This window comes from Mustela nigripes, chromosome 12 (assembly GCF_022355385.1).
Source record: "Mustela nigripes isolate SB6536 chromosome 12, MUSNIG.SB6536, whole genome shotgun sequence".
In the NCBI taxonomy this organism is placed as follows: Eukaryota; Metazoa; Chordata; class Mammalia; order Carnivora; family Mustelidae; genus Mustela; species Mustela nigripes.
This window is the reverse complement of record NC_081568.1, coordinates 105907719-105922895: the sequence shown is the minus strand read 5'-3', so window position 1 is coordinate 105922895 and position 15177 is coordinate 105907719. Positions and strand designations below refer to the sequence as shown.

Sequence of the window (15177 nt, the reverse complement as noted above, 5' to 3'; positions counted from 1 at the left end):
CCCCTTGCGCCGGGGTTCGGAGGGGGGAGGGGGGAAAGAGAGCGGGAGGAGGGAGGAGAACGGAGAGGGAAGGAGGGAGGGAACCCGGGAGGGAGGGAAGGAGGGAGGAGACTGCCGCTTAGACTGTAGCAGCCACCGCGCGCTTCGGAAGGCCGGAGGGAGGGGGAGGCCTGTCAATCTCGCGCGTTGCCTGGGCGAAGGGGGTGGAGCTTTGGCGTGGGGCGGCCAATAGTGGGGGTGGCTGCGTGGGTCGCCATGGGGACGGGGCTGTTCCCGGGGAGGCTGTGATGGGTTGACAGGTGCGTGACAGTGGGAGCTGCTCTCGGCACAAGCATGTACGGCAAAGGCAAGAGTAACAGCAGCGCCGTCCCGTCCGACAGCCAGGCCCGGGAGAAGTAAGTGTCTCCGCTTCTCACCCACCTCCGCCTTCACACGCGCGCACACACACGCACGCACTCGCACACTCTCTCGGAGACACACAGACCCAGACACTCTCCGCCTGGGGAGAGCCGGGGGTGGGCTGGCAGGGGGAGGGGTACACGAGGTGGGGGCGTGCGGTGCGGGGAGCGGCTATTTCCCAGGAGGTGCTCGCGCGGGGCGGGCGGCCTTTGGGGGGCTGCCTGCGGGAGGGAGCGGGTGTGCTGGGGGGCGGTGGCGGTGCTGGTGCCGAGGATGGAAACTTGTTTGGGTGATTGGGGGAAATAACCCGCGGGTTCACCTCCTCACAAAGTAACTTTAGAGCTGGGGTCCGGGGCTGCGGGGACCCGGAGCGCTGCCGAGGGTCGCGGGGAGGGCGGAGGGGGGCAGCTGCGTGGAGGAGGGCTCGCGGTGAGACTGTGGGTGTTTGGAGGGGCGGGCTGGGGTCGGGGGCAGGCAGGGAGAGGGGCGCCGCGGCCAGGGGCTCCGGCGCCGGGGCTTGGGGCCGGGATCGCCCGGCGAGGTGAGGGCGGCAGTGCCGGGCGCGCGGCGGGCGGAAGCCGGGCGCGGAGCGGCCGAGCGGGGCCCCGCGGGGCGCGGAGACGCGCGCGGGGCGCGGAGGGCGTGTGCGGGCGTGGGCCCGGGTGGGCGTCGGGGCTTTCTTCAGCCGGTGAAGAGACGCGGCTTCGGTGCTGCCCAGCGCCTGGCAGATCAGGGGTGGTCGGCGCCCGTAGTGGCGCCGCTGAAGTTTGGGAGTCTAAGAAGGACCGAGTTCCCGGAGAGGAAGAGTGTGCTGGCGAGAAGCGGGATCTGCCGGAGCAGGCTGGTGTGTCTGCCTCGCGGGCAGACCCAACTCCGCGCTGGCGGCTGGAGAACTTTTTTTTGCAGACTTCCCGCCTCCCCTACGTCTGGGGGCCGCGGCTGCCGGGGCGGCGGGCCGGGCGGCTCCCGCTGGGCGGTGGTCGCGGGGCGCGCGGGCTGGGAGTTGTGTGAGCCGCCGTGGCCGGGCGGGGGTGGGTGGGGGTGGGTGGAAGGTTGTCTGGGGTGCGCTGGGAGCAGTGGTCCGAAAAGGGATTTGCCGGAAGGCGAGAAACGTTGAGGTGGGGAGATACAGGTGTTAACTCTGGTGGGAGCCCGGAGGAGGCAGGCGAGAAGAGAGCCCCTCCCGGCCCGGGATGCTGCTGTCACGGCACACTGCGAAGCGGGGTGGTTTGCTGCTATTCTTACGTACTTGTAACGGTGATTTGGTTGTTACTAAAAATGAGAGCGAATAGTGACTGTGACCACTGAGGAAGAACCCCTCTTTTCTGTGCAGCAGATCGGTGATTCCCAGTAACCACCTCCACTTTGAGGGGGAGGCTTATCCTTGTCACTGAACGTGCTCTGCCTTTCCGAGGGGGGTTCACGCTGGGGAAAAAGTCCGAGAGCATCTCTGAAGAGCTACTTTGGTGACCTTGCGCTTGGAAATAGCGGCGTGTAAATAAAAACCAAATACTCAGACGACCGGCTTTCCCTCCTTTAGGCAGTTAGTAGTCTGAAAGTTTCTTGTGCCCTAGGGATGGGAACATTTCCTAATCTTCGTGTTGGCAGCAACACACCATTCCCTTAAGATTTAGGGGTGCCAGGCTTTGATGGAGCAAAACAAACAAAAAATTTAAAGGAGAGATGCTGGTTTGGTTTGGTTTTGTTTCCAGAGGTATTTTCCGAGGAGCTACATTTAGGAACCAGTTGATGTGCTGTGAAATATACAAAAGGCAGTCATACAGCCTGGTTAAGAAACAGAAGTTACTAGAACTGAAGTTTTGAAATAACAGCCCAATTTATGTCCATTAATCGTTTGCTTATAATATACCTGATAAGATTAAAAACAGGATGTTTTAATGATTACAGAGTATTGGGATTTCATATTACTGAACGTGAAGGAATTGAAATGTGTTGAGGCATTTGGGGATGGTTGAATTTGAAAATCAAAGTAATTTTGGATTTTAGTTAGACTCCCAGGAATGTTCACTCTAATCTGTATCCTGATAACTTGCTAAAAAAACTTTTTTTTTTGAATTATCTGAGATAATAATGAGAATGTGATGTGTCTCTGGTTCTTTCTATCCTAATTTTGTGGTTCTGTCATGAAAACGGATAATTGCCACTTTTGCTGTCCAGTCTACCAAACTGAACGCCAAGTAACATCTACTGTTGAAAGTAAAGTGGTGAAGGTTCTGCTAGATGGTGCTATTTGATTCAAATATATTTCTTCCATTCATTATAATTGGCAGCAGGAATCCTGGACTAGTTTGCCTTATGAACTAAATATAGATGGAGTGGCCACTTTTGGGGAATTGACAGTCATTGTTCTGGATTAATTGTTGTTGCATTAATTTCTGGGTGAATGTTGTTTGAGGTAGATTCTATTTTATAGAATAAACTTAGCTTCATTTTGATGAGAGAGTTAATTTGACCTCTCAGGTTTCCCCTTTATTATTCACTTGGGAGTTTAATAGCACTATTCTACAACAGTGTGATAACTTCTGAAGATAGGGATCTTGAAGCTGTCCTTAAAGTGGATGTTATCAGATTAAAAAAAAAAAAAATTAAGGTGTCATCTTTTAAAAGGTACCTGAGCAAAAAAGAATTCTCCTTTAGTAAGAAAGTTAGAATTGTTCTGATCTTAAAAAATCACATAAATAACTTCTTTTTCAGTAATCAATATGTACATATTTATTTTATTTTAATAAAAACTTTCTGAAAAAATGAGTTATGAATAATGGCATGCATATGAAAATACTGGCTTTATACTCTACCAGGAAATGTGTCTTCTAATGAGTTCATGGTGGAGAGCTGATGAGTGCTTACCTATATTATTATCTTTGCTTTCTCTTTCATTAATAGCTTACTGTATGGAATATTTGAAATTAATTTGTAGGTTTCATATAGTAGCTAAAGTTTTAGTGTATAGTTCTGAGCATAAAAATGTCCAAAGTCAAGTTAATTGCTTATTTTGTTTTATTTATTTATTTATTTATTTATTTTTTTTAAAGAGAGATGGTAGGGAGAGGAGGAGCATAGGAAGAGGGAGAGAGAGAGAGAACTTTAAGTAGGCTTCACACCCAGCAGTGCTGGGCTCTCTGAAGACTCTCAGATCATGACCTGAACTGAAATAAGGAGTTGGACACTCAACTGAGCCACCCAGCCACCCCTGTTTTGCTGTTTTAAAGACCAGAGGATCGAGTCTATTCAAAGAGTTGTATTCTTTTAATTACAGAGCAAGTGATTGAAAACCTTTGGTGGGAGGTGGTATCTTCGCATAGAAATGTAAATTATGATCCTGTTAGGTCATTTCCTCCTTTAGCAGGTTTTCTTCGTAACACTAATCACAATTGTAATTAAGTTACTATATAATTTCTTGTTTAATGTCTGGCTTCCTCTAAAATGTAAGTTTTTTGAGGGCAAGGAATGTTATTTCTAATTTCTTCTCTGAGGTATCCCTAACCTTAAGGATAATGCCTTCAAATGTTGAAAATGCCAAATAAATACTGTTGAATAAATGAAGATGTTAGATTCAAAGGGATTTTTTTTTTTCAGGGTGGAAAAAGGTTTTTTTTTAATTACCTACAAAATAAGGAATTTGGAAATTTGAGTTCCACATTCTCTAGCTTCGTTGTATTTAAAAAATAGCCAATGACAACAAAACAGTAATTATTTGTCACTCTACATGCCAGCCCCTGTGTTCTGGCATCATGTGTTTTTTCTTTAATTTTCCCAGCAATTCTGCAACATAGTAATTTTTTTTCTCTGTTAAAGGGATAAGAAAACTAAAACTCAGACTAGTTAAGTAATTCGCCCAGGGACATGTAATGAGCTGGGTTTCCAGTAAAGATTACTCTACCTTTAGAACCTGTGGTTAAAGCTGAAAGATATATTTTTTCGGTATACCAGATTGCCTTCCTGATCTAGGGTAGGATGCTATAGTTTTAGGGAATGGTATTACATAATCAGATAAAACAGACTTTAAAGATTTGATCATATATGAATTCTTAACCCTTGGTGTACCATTTTGACAGACTGCCGATTTGTCTGGTGTGGGCAAGGCATAGAAATTTTAGGAGTGGAAGTTGGAAGCCTAAAATAATGGAGAATGCTTGTTTCTTCCAATTTTTCCTTCCAGGAATTTTGTTTGACTGCTTAAATTTTGAAATTAGATAGGCATGGTAGCTGTGAAAAATTATTCTAAGAAACATTGCTTAACTTTAAGCCGTATTGTACCCCACATTGCCACAGAAAGACTAACTGGCACCTGTAAATACATGAGTGGTGATAGTATTCCTGTTAAACTAACTGCCTCTTTTAAAATTATGTCATAGCACAGAAAGATGAATCTTCTTTAAAGTAAAGTTAAACATAAGGTACAGTGACATCATATTAAGTAAACTTGTGAGAAACCACAGAAATCAAACTGTGCATCTAACCTGGGGCTCTGAAAAGTAACTTTGGTTTTTCAGTTATGAATCTTTTAGTTGGCTATACCAAGAAACAAATACCATATGTTCATTTTTAAGTGGCTAGGTCTAATGCATAATTTAAATACTATGCCATGTAATAGAGGGATTGTAGGGATTAATATCTGCCAGCATCACCTTATTTCCCCCCTTTTTTATTATTGTCACTTCCCTAAAGAAAAAAAACAACTGTAAACTTCTTTTTCTTCCTTCCTTTCTGAAGGAAATAAAGCTAAGACAAGTGAAGTAATGCATATCTCTTCAGAAATTTGTCTGATGGGCATGTAATAGTTAAAGATTTCTAAAGCTAGTGAAGGAATACTTTTTTGGGAATGATATTTTCTGTATTAAATTGACTCTGCCCTTCCCAATCCCCAGGATGTTTACTCCAAAATACTAAATAACTTGTATCTAACATGTCATCTTAGCTGTGAGAGTTTTTCTATTGATTGATCTCTTTTCCATTATTGTAGAAGAATCTAAAAACCAACTTTTTGGAAGGAACAAACCTAGAGAAAAAAATATGTAGGATGTCGAGAGTTAAATTTTAGTATTGTTTATCCAGAGATTTTTTTTTGGCTCTTAGAAATAGTTTTAGTATTGTAATGTATTTTTTCAGTGCTGTGAAAGAAAAGAATGAAAGGTTTATTCCCACGCTTCAGAGGCAGTTTGCCATAAAAAACCAAATTAGGATGAAAACCCAATGTATCTCACATCTTCAATTATTACTAGGAAATAGAAGATTTTGTTTTACAGTTAAAACATAGACTGTGGGCAGGGGTTGAAATAATGCATACATTGCAGTTTATTAACACTTCAACCTTACAGTTGAGAGTTAAAAGTGAAATTTGGGAAAAAATAATTTTGAATTTAGAATCTTTTTCTATAGAGATCACAACTGTTACATTTTGGGGCATAGAATTGAGGTTTAATGTACTGGATTTAGAAAACATGATAGTACTTCTTAGACTATATAGCTTAAAAATACACATTGAAGATAATTATAATTTTATTTTGGAATGCATGGAGATATCCTCTACTGTTGTGTCTACATTATTGCTTTGACATTGGTATGGGAATGATATGAAACATTTGCATGCTGGTGATGTATTGTTGATTTGTAGTATGTGAGCCTCTCTGTAAATGTACTAAAATATTAATTTTATTAATAACTTACTGTTTCCTTGGAGAAGGACTTAAAATAGCAATGGAGTAATAGAATAAGATATATTTGTTAATATCTGAAGAGAGTTTAGAATAAAAAGTAAGTGCTTATCTGATTTGTATGTATTTTACATATTTAGCATCTATTCATGTGAGGTTTTACTAATATATGTATATGACTTAATATGACTAAGACTGTGAATTATTCGACTATTATACCAAAACCATGTATTCCAGCAAAAATGATCTGAAGAGTGGTCCACCAAAATTTGTGTCTTTACTGATAGATGCTATTCTTACCTTCCCAAACTGTATATTCTTATTCACTGTGTGAGGAGATGGTCCACCCAGGGAATAATAGAGTTTTTCCAGGTGACTTTTATTTTTTATTTTTATTTTTATTTTTTTTTTAAGATTTTATTTATTCATTTGACAAAGAGAAATTACAAGTACACTGAGAGGCAGGCAGAGAGAGAGAAGGAAGCAGGCTCCCTGCTAAGCAGAGAGCCTGATGCGGGACTCGATCCCAGGACCCTGAGACCATGACCTGAGCCGAAGGCAGCGGCTTAACCCACTGAGCCACCCAGGCGCCCTCCAGGTGACTTTTATTTTTTTATTTTTTTAAATATTTTATTTTTATTTATTTGACAGAGAGAGATCACAAGTAGGCAGAGAGGCAGGCAGAGAGAGGAAGGAAAGCAGGCTCCCTGCTGAGCAAAGAGCCCGATGCGGGGCTCGATCCCAGGACCCTGAGATCATGACCTGAGCTGAAGGCAGAGGCTTTAACCCACTGAGCCACTCAGGCGCCCCTCCAGGTGACTTTTAATAGCCCTTTAGCTAGCCCTGTCTGAATTTATGTTTGGTCATAATGGGTAACTGGTAGTTTTTGTCAGAGTAGGTTAATAAAGATTTTTGAAAAGTGGAGCTAATAAAGTTATTGTAATATTGACAGAACTTTAAAAATTTATTTGGGCTAAAAAGAGCCTGGACAGTTCGGTGCAATGGAAGAATTAATCTTAATTTCTTGTTCATCTTCAAAAGAGAGACTGAAGTTGGTGTCACACTTTTTGACATTTTATTTTAGGAATTTTGATTTTATTTCATGGAGGACCCTAAACATCTTTCCAGCAGTAATGAACCACTGTAACATTTCAAATCACAATTCCGCTAGAGTAAGCTTAAACCGATGACCCTGCTATCTCCTATTTTTGGTCTTCTGCATTAATTTTACTTCATGGCATATCATACAAATAGTTCACAGAAAAAATTATAGAGACTGGAGTGTAACACTATTTTTTTTTCCTATTTTGAAAGTTTTTTTTTTTTTTTTTTTTTGTAATTGTAGGTATGGTATAGTTTTACTTATTTTATTTTTTAAAAGATTTTATTTATTTATTTGACAGAGAGAAATCACAAGTAGATGGAGAGGCAGGCAGAGAGAGAGAGAGGGAAGCAGGCTCCCTGCTGAGCAGAGAGCCCGATGTGGGACTCGATCCCAGGATCCCGAGATCATGACCTTAACCCACTGAGCCACCCAGGCGCCCAGTTTTACTTATTTTAAAAAAATTTATTTTTTTATTTGACAGAGAGAGAGAGACAATGAGAGAGGGAAGGCAAGCATGGGGAGTAGGAGAGCAAGACTCAGTTTTCCTGCTGAGCAAGGAGCCTGATGCGGGGCTAGATCTCAGGACCCTGAGATCATGACCAGAGCCAAAGGAAGATGGTTAACGACTGAACCACCCAGGTGCCCCATAGTATAGTTTTAATAACTAATATAGTTGAATTATTCATAATATAATCTAAGCCATATTAAAATACTGATGAAATGCTTGTGAAGGTAAGAAGAGTAGATGAAAATTTACATGTGGCTCTGTACGTGTAAGCTAAGAGAGGAGTTGAGGCCAAGAATAGGCTCTTGCCTGAAATTGATATGGTTATTTTTCTTTAGTGATCTGATATTTGGCTTGATGTTCCTTTTATTTACCTACTTCAAACTTGAGAAAGAAATACAGCTACTTTACAGATAGAAGAAAGCTAGGTAAATGAATTACTCTATTAAAATGATTACTTTAATAGGATTAAAATAAATGTTTTCTGAAAAATAAGAAAGTCCTAAGTATTTCGTAAAGAGCTTGTGGAGTTTTATCATAGAAAGCTTATTCTTTAATATTAACAAAACAGCAATGCTGTCACTTAGATATTTTGTTTTTATTTGACCCATTACTTGCATTGTCCCATTTAATCCTTTTAAGAATTCACTAAACTGTTAGGTGTTATTTTCTGTTAATATTAAAAGAAGAAACAGAGGCTTAAGAGTTTATCATGCTTTTGGCGGCAGGTATTAAGACAGGAGATAGAAAATAGTTTAATTGATCAGAGTTTAAAAATAAATCTCACATATGTCTGGAAGAGGTAGTTTCAGAGTTGATTGAGTGACTCAAAAATATCAGGGTTCAGGCTCAGTTTCTTTGCCAGTCCTCAGGGTTTCCCTCTTATCAACATACCACTTTCCCAGTATCACTACCTCATAAGACCAAGTCAAAGGCAGGAGGAAAGAAGGCTTTTCCTTTTTGGGTCTCATTAATCAGGGAGGAAAACCTCTTCTTGAAGTTGCTTAGCAGTTATCTTCTTATGTCTTATTGAAGAGAATTGTAAAATTCCCTACCCTAAACCAATTACTGGCAAAGGTAATGGGATTACTATAATTGGCCTAAGTCAGTCATCTTCATCCTCTGGATTGGAAATCTTGCTCCCTTGTACCTGAGCTGCCTAAGCAAAAGTGGAGATCTTTGGTAAGGAAGATGTATTGTAAAGATACAGAGAGAGTACACTGAGTCCCTTCCTTTCATGGGGCTTACTTTCAAGCTGAAGGAAAATCATAACAATAAACAAAGTAAATAAATACAGTAGGCAATTTCAGATAGTCATAAGTGCTAAAAAATTATAGTGGAGTAGTGTAATATAGAGAATGACTGGGAGGCTACATTAGACTGGTTGGTCAGGGGAAGGTTCTTGGAAAGGAGACATTTAAGCAGAATACTGAGTAATATTCAAAGAATAAGTCATGAAAATACTTGGGGTTAGAGCATTTCAGACAGTTCTCCACTATAATTGAGGAAACCTGTAAGCATCAGCATAATTTCTCAAGGATATATAAAGTATAACTCAAATTAGGGTAAGAACCTATGTTGCCTGGAGCCTGTTTTTTGTTTGTTTGTTTTGTTTTGTATTTTTACTGAGGAATTGAGCTATGGGTCTTGTTTATCTGGGGTTTCCTAGGTAATAAGAATGACTGTCTTATTTCCTGAACCCCAGGGATGTACTTGTTCTAATAATGACAGTGGAGCATATGGCTTTTATACTAACATTGATAGAAATAGCTAAGATCTATTGAACCCTTAAAACTATTGTATTGACAAAGGGTGGTACAACTGGTATAATTATTTCTTGTAAATTTCCCAGGTTGCTTAGACCCCCTTAATCTGTGCACTCATTGCAACCTCTCCTTTTCCTTTTCACATCCATTATAAATTAATGAATTATTTGTGTAATGTTCTGTTTAGTGTTTTATCTAGATTGGAATCTCCCTGAGGACAAGAACCATGGTGTCATCTTTTCAAATGTATTCTCACTGGTTAGCACAGTGCTTAGAATTCTGATTAGAGGGGCGCCTGGGTGGCTCAATGGGTTAAGCCTCTGCCTTCGGCTCAGGTCATGATCTCGGGGTCCTGGGATCAAGCCCCTCATTGGGTTCTCTGCTCAGCAGGGCGTCTGCATCCTCCTCTCTCTCTGCCTGCTTCTCTGCCTAGTTATGATCTCTCTCTGTCAAATAAATAAATAAAATCTTTAAAAAAAAAGTGTGTATTTTTAAATATATATGTTTTTATTTTTATTTTTTTAAAGATTTTTATTTGACAGAGAAGGAGAGAGCACGCACACTTCTGAGCACAAGCATGGGGAGTGGCAGACAGAGGGAAAAGCAGGCAGAAGAAAAAGCGGGCTCCTACTGAGCAGGGAGCCCCATTCGGGGCTTGATCCCAGGACCCTGAGATCATGACCTGAGCTGAAATCAAGAGTCCATCACTTAACTGACTGAGCCATCCATGCTCCCCGCATATATATTTTTAATATGAATTCTGCATAGAATAATTTCCTTTTCGTTGTATTTCAAAAAATTTAACAAGATAAACAATTATACTTTATAGTTTCAAGGTATTTTAATGTACCTTGTATTATTTAAATCTCACAATAATTTTGGGAAATAGGTGATAATTGTCATTAGCTATTGAGATTTATAGGTAGAAATTGACTTACCTAGGTAAAGTAACAGAGTTAATATGTGGCAGAATTGAGCTGTATTTAGATTTTTTTTGGTGCTAAGGTTAGTGTTTCTTTCATTATTCCATAGCTGCCTCTTTTAAAATGAGAGGCATGGAGCCTGCTTAAGATTCTTTCTCCTCCTCACCCCCATTCTACCTCTCTAAAAAATAAATAAGTAAATAAAATGAGAGGTTCATATATATTTCAGGAAGGCTTATGTATGGATTTGATTCAGCAGAGAATCATGGATTACGTAATAGTTTAAAGTTTATGTCAATACTGGTTAAGTGAAAAATATTGTTGTAGTGTCGGTTAAACAAAATCTTTTTTTCTCCTTTAAACATTTGCTTATTTTAGAGAGAACACCTGAGCAGGGGGAGGGACAGAGGGAGAGAGAGAAGCCTCCATCAGACTGCCCACTTGGTACAGAGCTAGTTGTGGGGTTCTGTCCCGTGTCCCCAAGATCATGACCCCAGCCAAAATCAAGAGTTGGCCATTCAACCACCTGAGCCATCTAGGCGCCCCACTTAAACACAATCTTATTCAATCTTGCACAAATACAACTCCAAAAATAGCTACATTATAAATAAAACCTGATATTTGTTTGAAATCTTTATGTTTTTGTTACATAAGTTAATTGGTTTGGGATTTAGGGTAGTTTGAATTTCTAATTTGTGAAGGTTTGGGCTCTTTAATCAATGCACTTTTCTCCATGCCTTTGCCAGTTAGCTTCAATTTGCAGCGCTGGAATAATAATAAGGAAAGGGAAGGGTTTTTTTCTCCCCTTCCATATACCTCATTCTAATAAGGAAGGGAAAAGTCCTTTGATATGGATTACTAATAGACTATTCTTACCTTGTTTTTTTTTTTAAATCGTGATAACATATAACATAAAATTTACCATTACCATTTTTAGGTGCACATTTTAATGGCATTCAGTACATTCACATTGTTATCCAACCGTCACCACCGTCCATCTCTAGAACATTTTCATTGCTCCAATCTGAAACTTTATACCCAATAAATAACTCCCTATTTTCTCTTCTCTCCAGTCTCTGGCATCCTTCATTCTCTGTTTTTGTCACATGAATTTGACTATTCTAAGTACCGTGTATGAATGGCACCATGCTGTGTTTGTCTTTATGTCTGGCTTTTCTTCTTGCGTAATCTCTTCTGCAACTTCATAAAGTAGATATAACCCTCATTTTACACAGGGGGAAAGTGAGTTTCACTGAAGTTATATACTTTGTCCAGGGTCATATAGTAAGTTGCATAGTCTGGATTCAAACTCAGGTTTCTTACTTCATTGCCCATCTTAACCATTTTGCCCGAGTGTTTCATTGCTTGATATGGGGAAAAAATAACGGGAGTTGTGAGGGTGGGGAGTGGGACGGGAATGCTTGGATTGTTCTCGTCACAAGTATCCACCATTTTTAGTTGGGGTGGGAGGCAATAGAGAAGAGAGGTGCGAAGGAAAAAGGTTAAGGAAGGCATTTTACAGCTGCTCGGAAGGTGGGCAGAATTAAATAGCTACCCAAAGTGTTCCACAATAGCTCCATATTCTCCAAAATAGCTGGTATGAGATTTAACAGCTTGAATGTCATGCTTGTTGGAGAGGAAGATGCCAGTTAGGAGCTCAGGTTATAATTTCAGGTAAAGCTGTTTTCTCCATTCTTTTTGAATGTAGAGGTGAAGTACTCTGGCCTAAGTTGCTTTCCTTCGTAAATTTTAGAGTCAGAAATAAACAGATGAGAAATATGTAATGTCTCAAAAAAACCTTTCTCCTCTAATTATGAGTCTCTTCCAACCAGCATATGGCCTGTTGGTTTTCTGTTTGTTTTTGGACTAGGGCATCTGGAAAGTTCCATGTGCTCCAGGAGCAATAGTACAACCATACTGAGTCTAGTACTACAGTACATTTCTATAGTACTAACTATTAGAAAAAGTAGAAACAATTCCTTAGTTTCATTTTTTTACAGCATTATGAACTATTTGTCATTTATAATTGGATTAAAATTATGTGATGATTACATTTTATTCAGTGCATTTAAGCAATAGCAATTATTAGGAAGCCATTAAAGGTGTTTCAATACTCATTTTTTTAAACCGTGAATTAAACTGAGAGACTGATACAGTTGTTTTTTTTTTTTTTTTCATTTAGAAATACTGTAATGGAGAAATCTGAGTGAAGTTTCTTATTATCAAGTACATTTACATGCACACATACACAAATATGCTTGTGTATATACTGGGAATAGTTTTCAGGTAGGAATTCATTTGAGGAAATGACTTACTAGTTTATTTGAATTTGAGTGGTACTGGCTCAATTATGTAAGTGAGTTGGATTTATAAATTCAGGCCCAAAAAGTTTTGGGTGTAGGCAAGTTTTTACTAAACATTAAAGGATGCTGCTGCTTTTCTGTAAGATAGGTATAACATTAGTAAGAGAACTCATAGCAAGCCCTGGCAAAAATGCTGCTAGATGCCAAATGTTGCTGTGTTTGTATTAGTCAGATCCCCACAGGATAGCTCCTTCAAAAGGAAAACTGGAGGGCGCCTCAGTGGTTCAGTGGATTAAGCTGCTGCCTTCAGCTCAGGTCATGATCTCAGGGTCCTGGGATCAAGTCCCGCATTGGGCTCTCTGCTCAGCAGGAAGCCTGCTTCTCTCTCTCTCTCTCTCTACCTACTTGTAATCTCTCTCTAATAAATAAATAAAATCTTAAAAAAAAAAAAAAAAAGGAAAACTGGAGAGAGTTTAAGGTTAAAACTAACTAGGGATAGAGGGACACCCAGGAATTAGCAACAAGGAAAGAGTTACCACCCCCCTACCCCAACTCCCTTAGTTCTGAAGGGGAATAGGGACAGAGAAGTTACCAGAATCTGGTGAGTGCTATGGTCATTGCAGAAAGGCTACTCACCTTCAGACCCACTGTAAACAGAGCCACCGTCAGACCCACTGTAAACAGAGGCTAGAGGCCTGGCAAAGAGATCTTCCCTCTTTTTCTGCCCACTGATCAACTGATGTCTCCTTTCTGTAGAGCCTAAGTGGGAGCCAGAGGGCCAGGGAGAGGAGATAATACACCCCCTTTAGAGATCAGCCTCCCAGGTCACAGCAGGGCAGAAAGGGTAGAGTATATCCAATAGGACCAATGAAGAATATCCAGGACAATGTTCAAGTTTTAATTTTTTATACATTTGAAGCAGTTATTCCTGTGTTTGTTTTTTATTTTGCATAGAATGACCTTTGAAAATGAAACTTTTTAAAAAGTTGGGTTTTGTCAAAATAGCATTTAAAATTAGTGTTTAAAACCCACGTAACTATTTAGTGATAGTATAAATTTGTATACATTTTAAGAGGTGGGGGTAATATTCCTTGAGCTTTCTGCTGTCTCCTCCTTCCTTTATTCATTTAAAAAAGCATTAACCATCTCTTTCTCTCTCTGTTAGACTGCATTGAGCCCCCTTTAGTAAGATCTGATTAACAATACACTCTCTTCCCACCAGGAGTTCACTCTCCACTGGGGACTTACTATAGGTCCTTTTTTTTTTTTTTTTTTTTTTAAAGTATATGTGCAGCTGAAGTGAGCACATGAGGGAACTCACTATCAGTAATTACCTTACTGAGTAACAAGCACTATAATGGGAATAGAAGGTACATGGGAGTTCTGCAAAAGGGCATGAATCCAGCGGAGGGCTATGATATTTCCAGGAGATATTTCTTTTTAAAAAAAGATTTCATTTATTTATTTGACACAGAGAGAGAGAGAGTGCACAAGCAGGGAGGAGGGGCAGAGGGAGAGGGAAAAGCAGATGTGGGGGCTCCATCCCAGGACCCTGGGATCATGACTTGAGCTGAAGGCAGACGTTTAACTGTTTAACCGACTGAGCCACCCAGGCACCTCCAGGAGATATTTCTAAGAGGATGTTTATTAAACAAGACATAAGCATTAGCCAAATTTGGGTTGGAGGGGAGCAGAAAGTAAAGAGTATTCTAGGGATAGAGAGAAACATGTTCAGAAACAGGAAAGTACTAAGGAGAATGCTGTATTTGGTGGACTATAAGAAAGTAGGTATGCCTAGATGTGCTGTAGGTTAGGTAGAGGATGTGTTGCCAGATACATCTGGCAAGTTAAACAGGAACTATTTCAAGAATGACCTTGACTGACAGCTTGACCTGAGAAAGAAACACTTTTAAACTGAAAAGTGACATCTGAGGTGCATTTTAGAAGAATCTTTCTGGAAGTAACACAGAGGGTGGGGTAAAGGAGACAGCAATATTAGGAAACTATTGTAATAAGTAAGCTATGGTAATAATACATCATTTCTACCTTACTCTTGGTCCAGTAGATGTCTTAGAATTTAGAATACATAGGACTTGGTGGTTTAAATGTGAAAACATTGGGATTTTTAAGATGGCTGTAATTATGGATAGAAATTTCAGTACAAGCCTTGGAAGAACTACAGGAGGAAGAACAGATAGGAGATGTAAGGAGGAAGATGATGAGTTCAGTTTGAAAGGCCATTCAGACCTAGAGATGGAGCACTTGAAGCCATGAGATGGGAATGAAGTGTGAAGAGACCAAAGATGGAACTTTAGGTAATATTTAAGGGCCAATTATAAGAGGAATTTGAGAATGAGACTGAAAAGGAGCACTAGAGAGATATGAGGGAAACTCACAAGGATTGGTGACTGTCACAGAAGGCAAGGCAGGGAATTTTTGCAAATGAAGGCCTATGAAGGCTTAAATTTTTAGAATAAGAGGTCCTCTGTGAACTTACGGAG

At 40.3% G+C, this 15177-nt stretch overlaps 1 protein-coding gene across 4 annotated transcripts in view; it reads left to right on the top strand.

Annotated features, from left to right (window-relative positions):
• The first annotated feature begins 163 nt into the window (after positions 1-163).
• Positions 164-15177, top strand: part of SSBP2 (single stranded DNA binding protein 2) — a 296460-nt gene continuing 281446 nt past the window's right edge. The window contains exon 1 of one of the 4 annotated variants that reach the window (XM_059418173.1): positions 164-395. In XM_059418173.1, the coding sequence (XP_059274156.1) occupies positions 334-395 (62 nt within the window). In that variant the 5' untranslated portion in view covers positions 164-333. The remainder of the gene's footprint in view (positions 396-15177) is intronic. The other 3 variants (XM_059418175.1, XM_059418171.1, XM_059418172.1) reach the window with 3 other exon arrangements.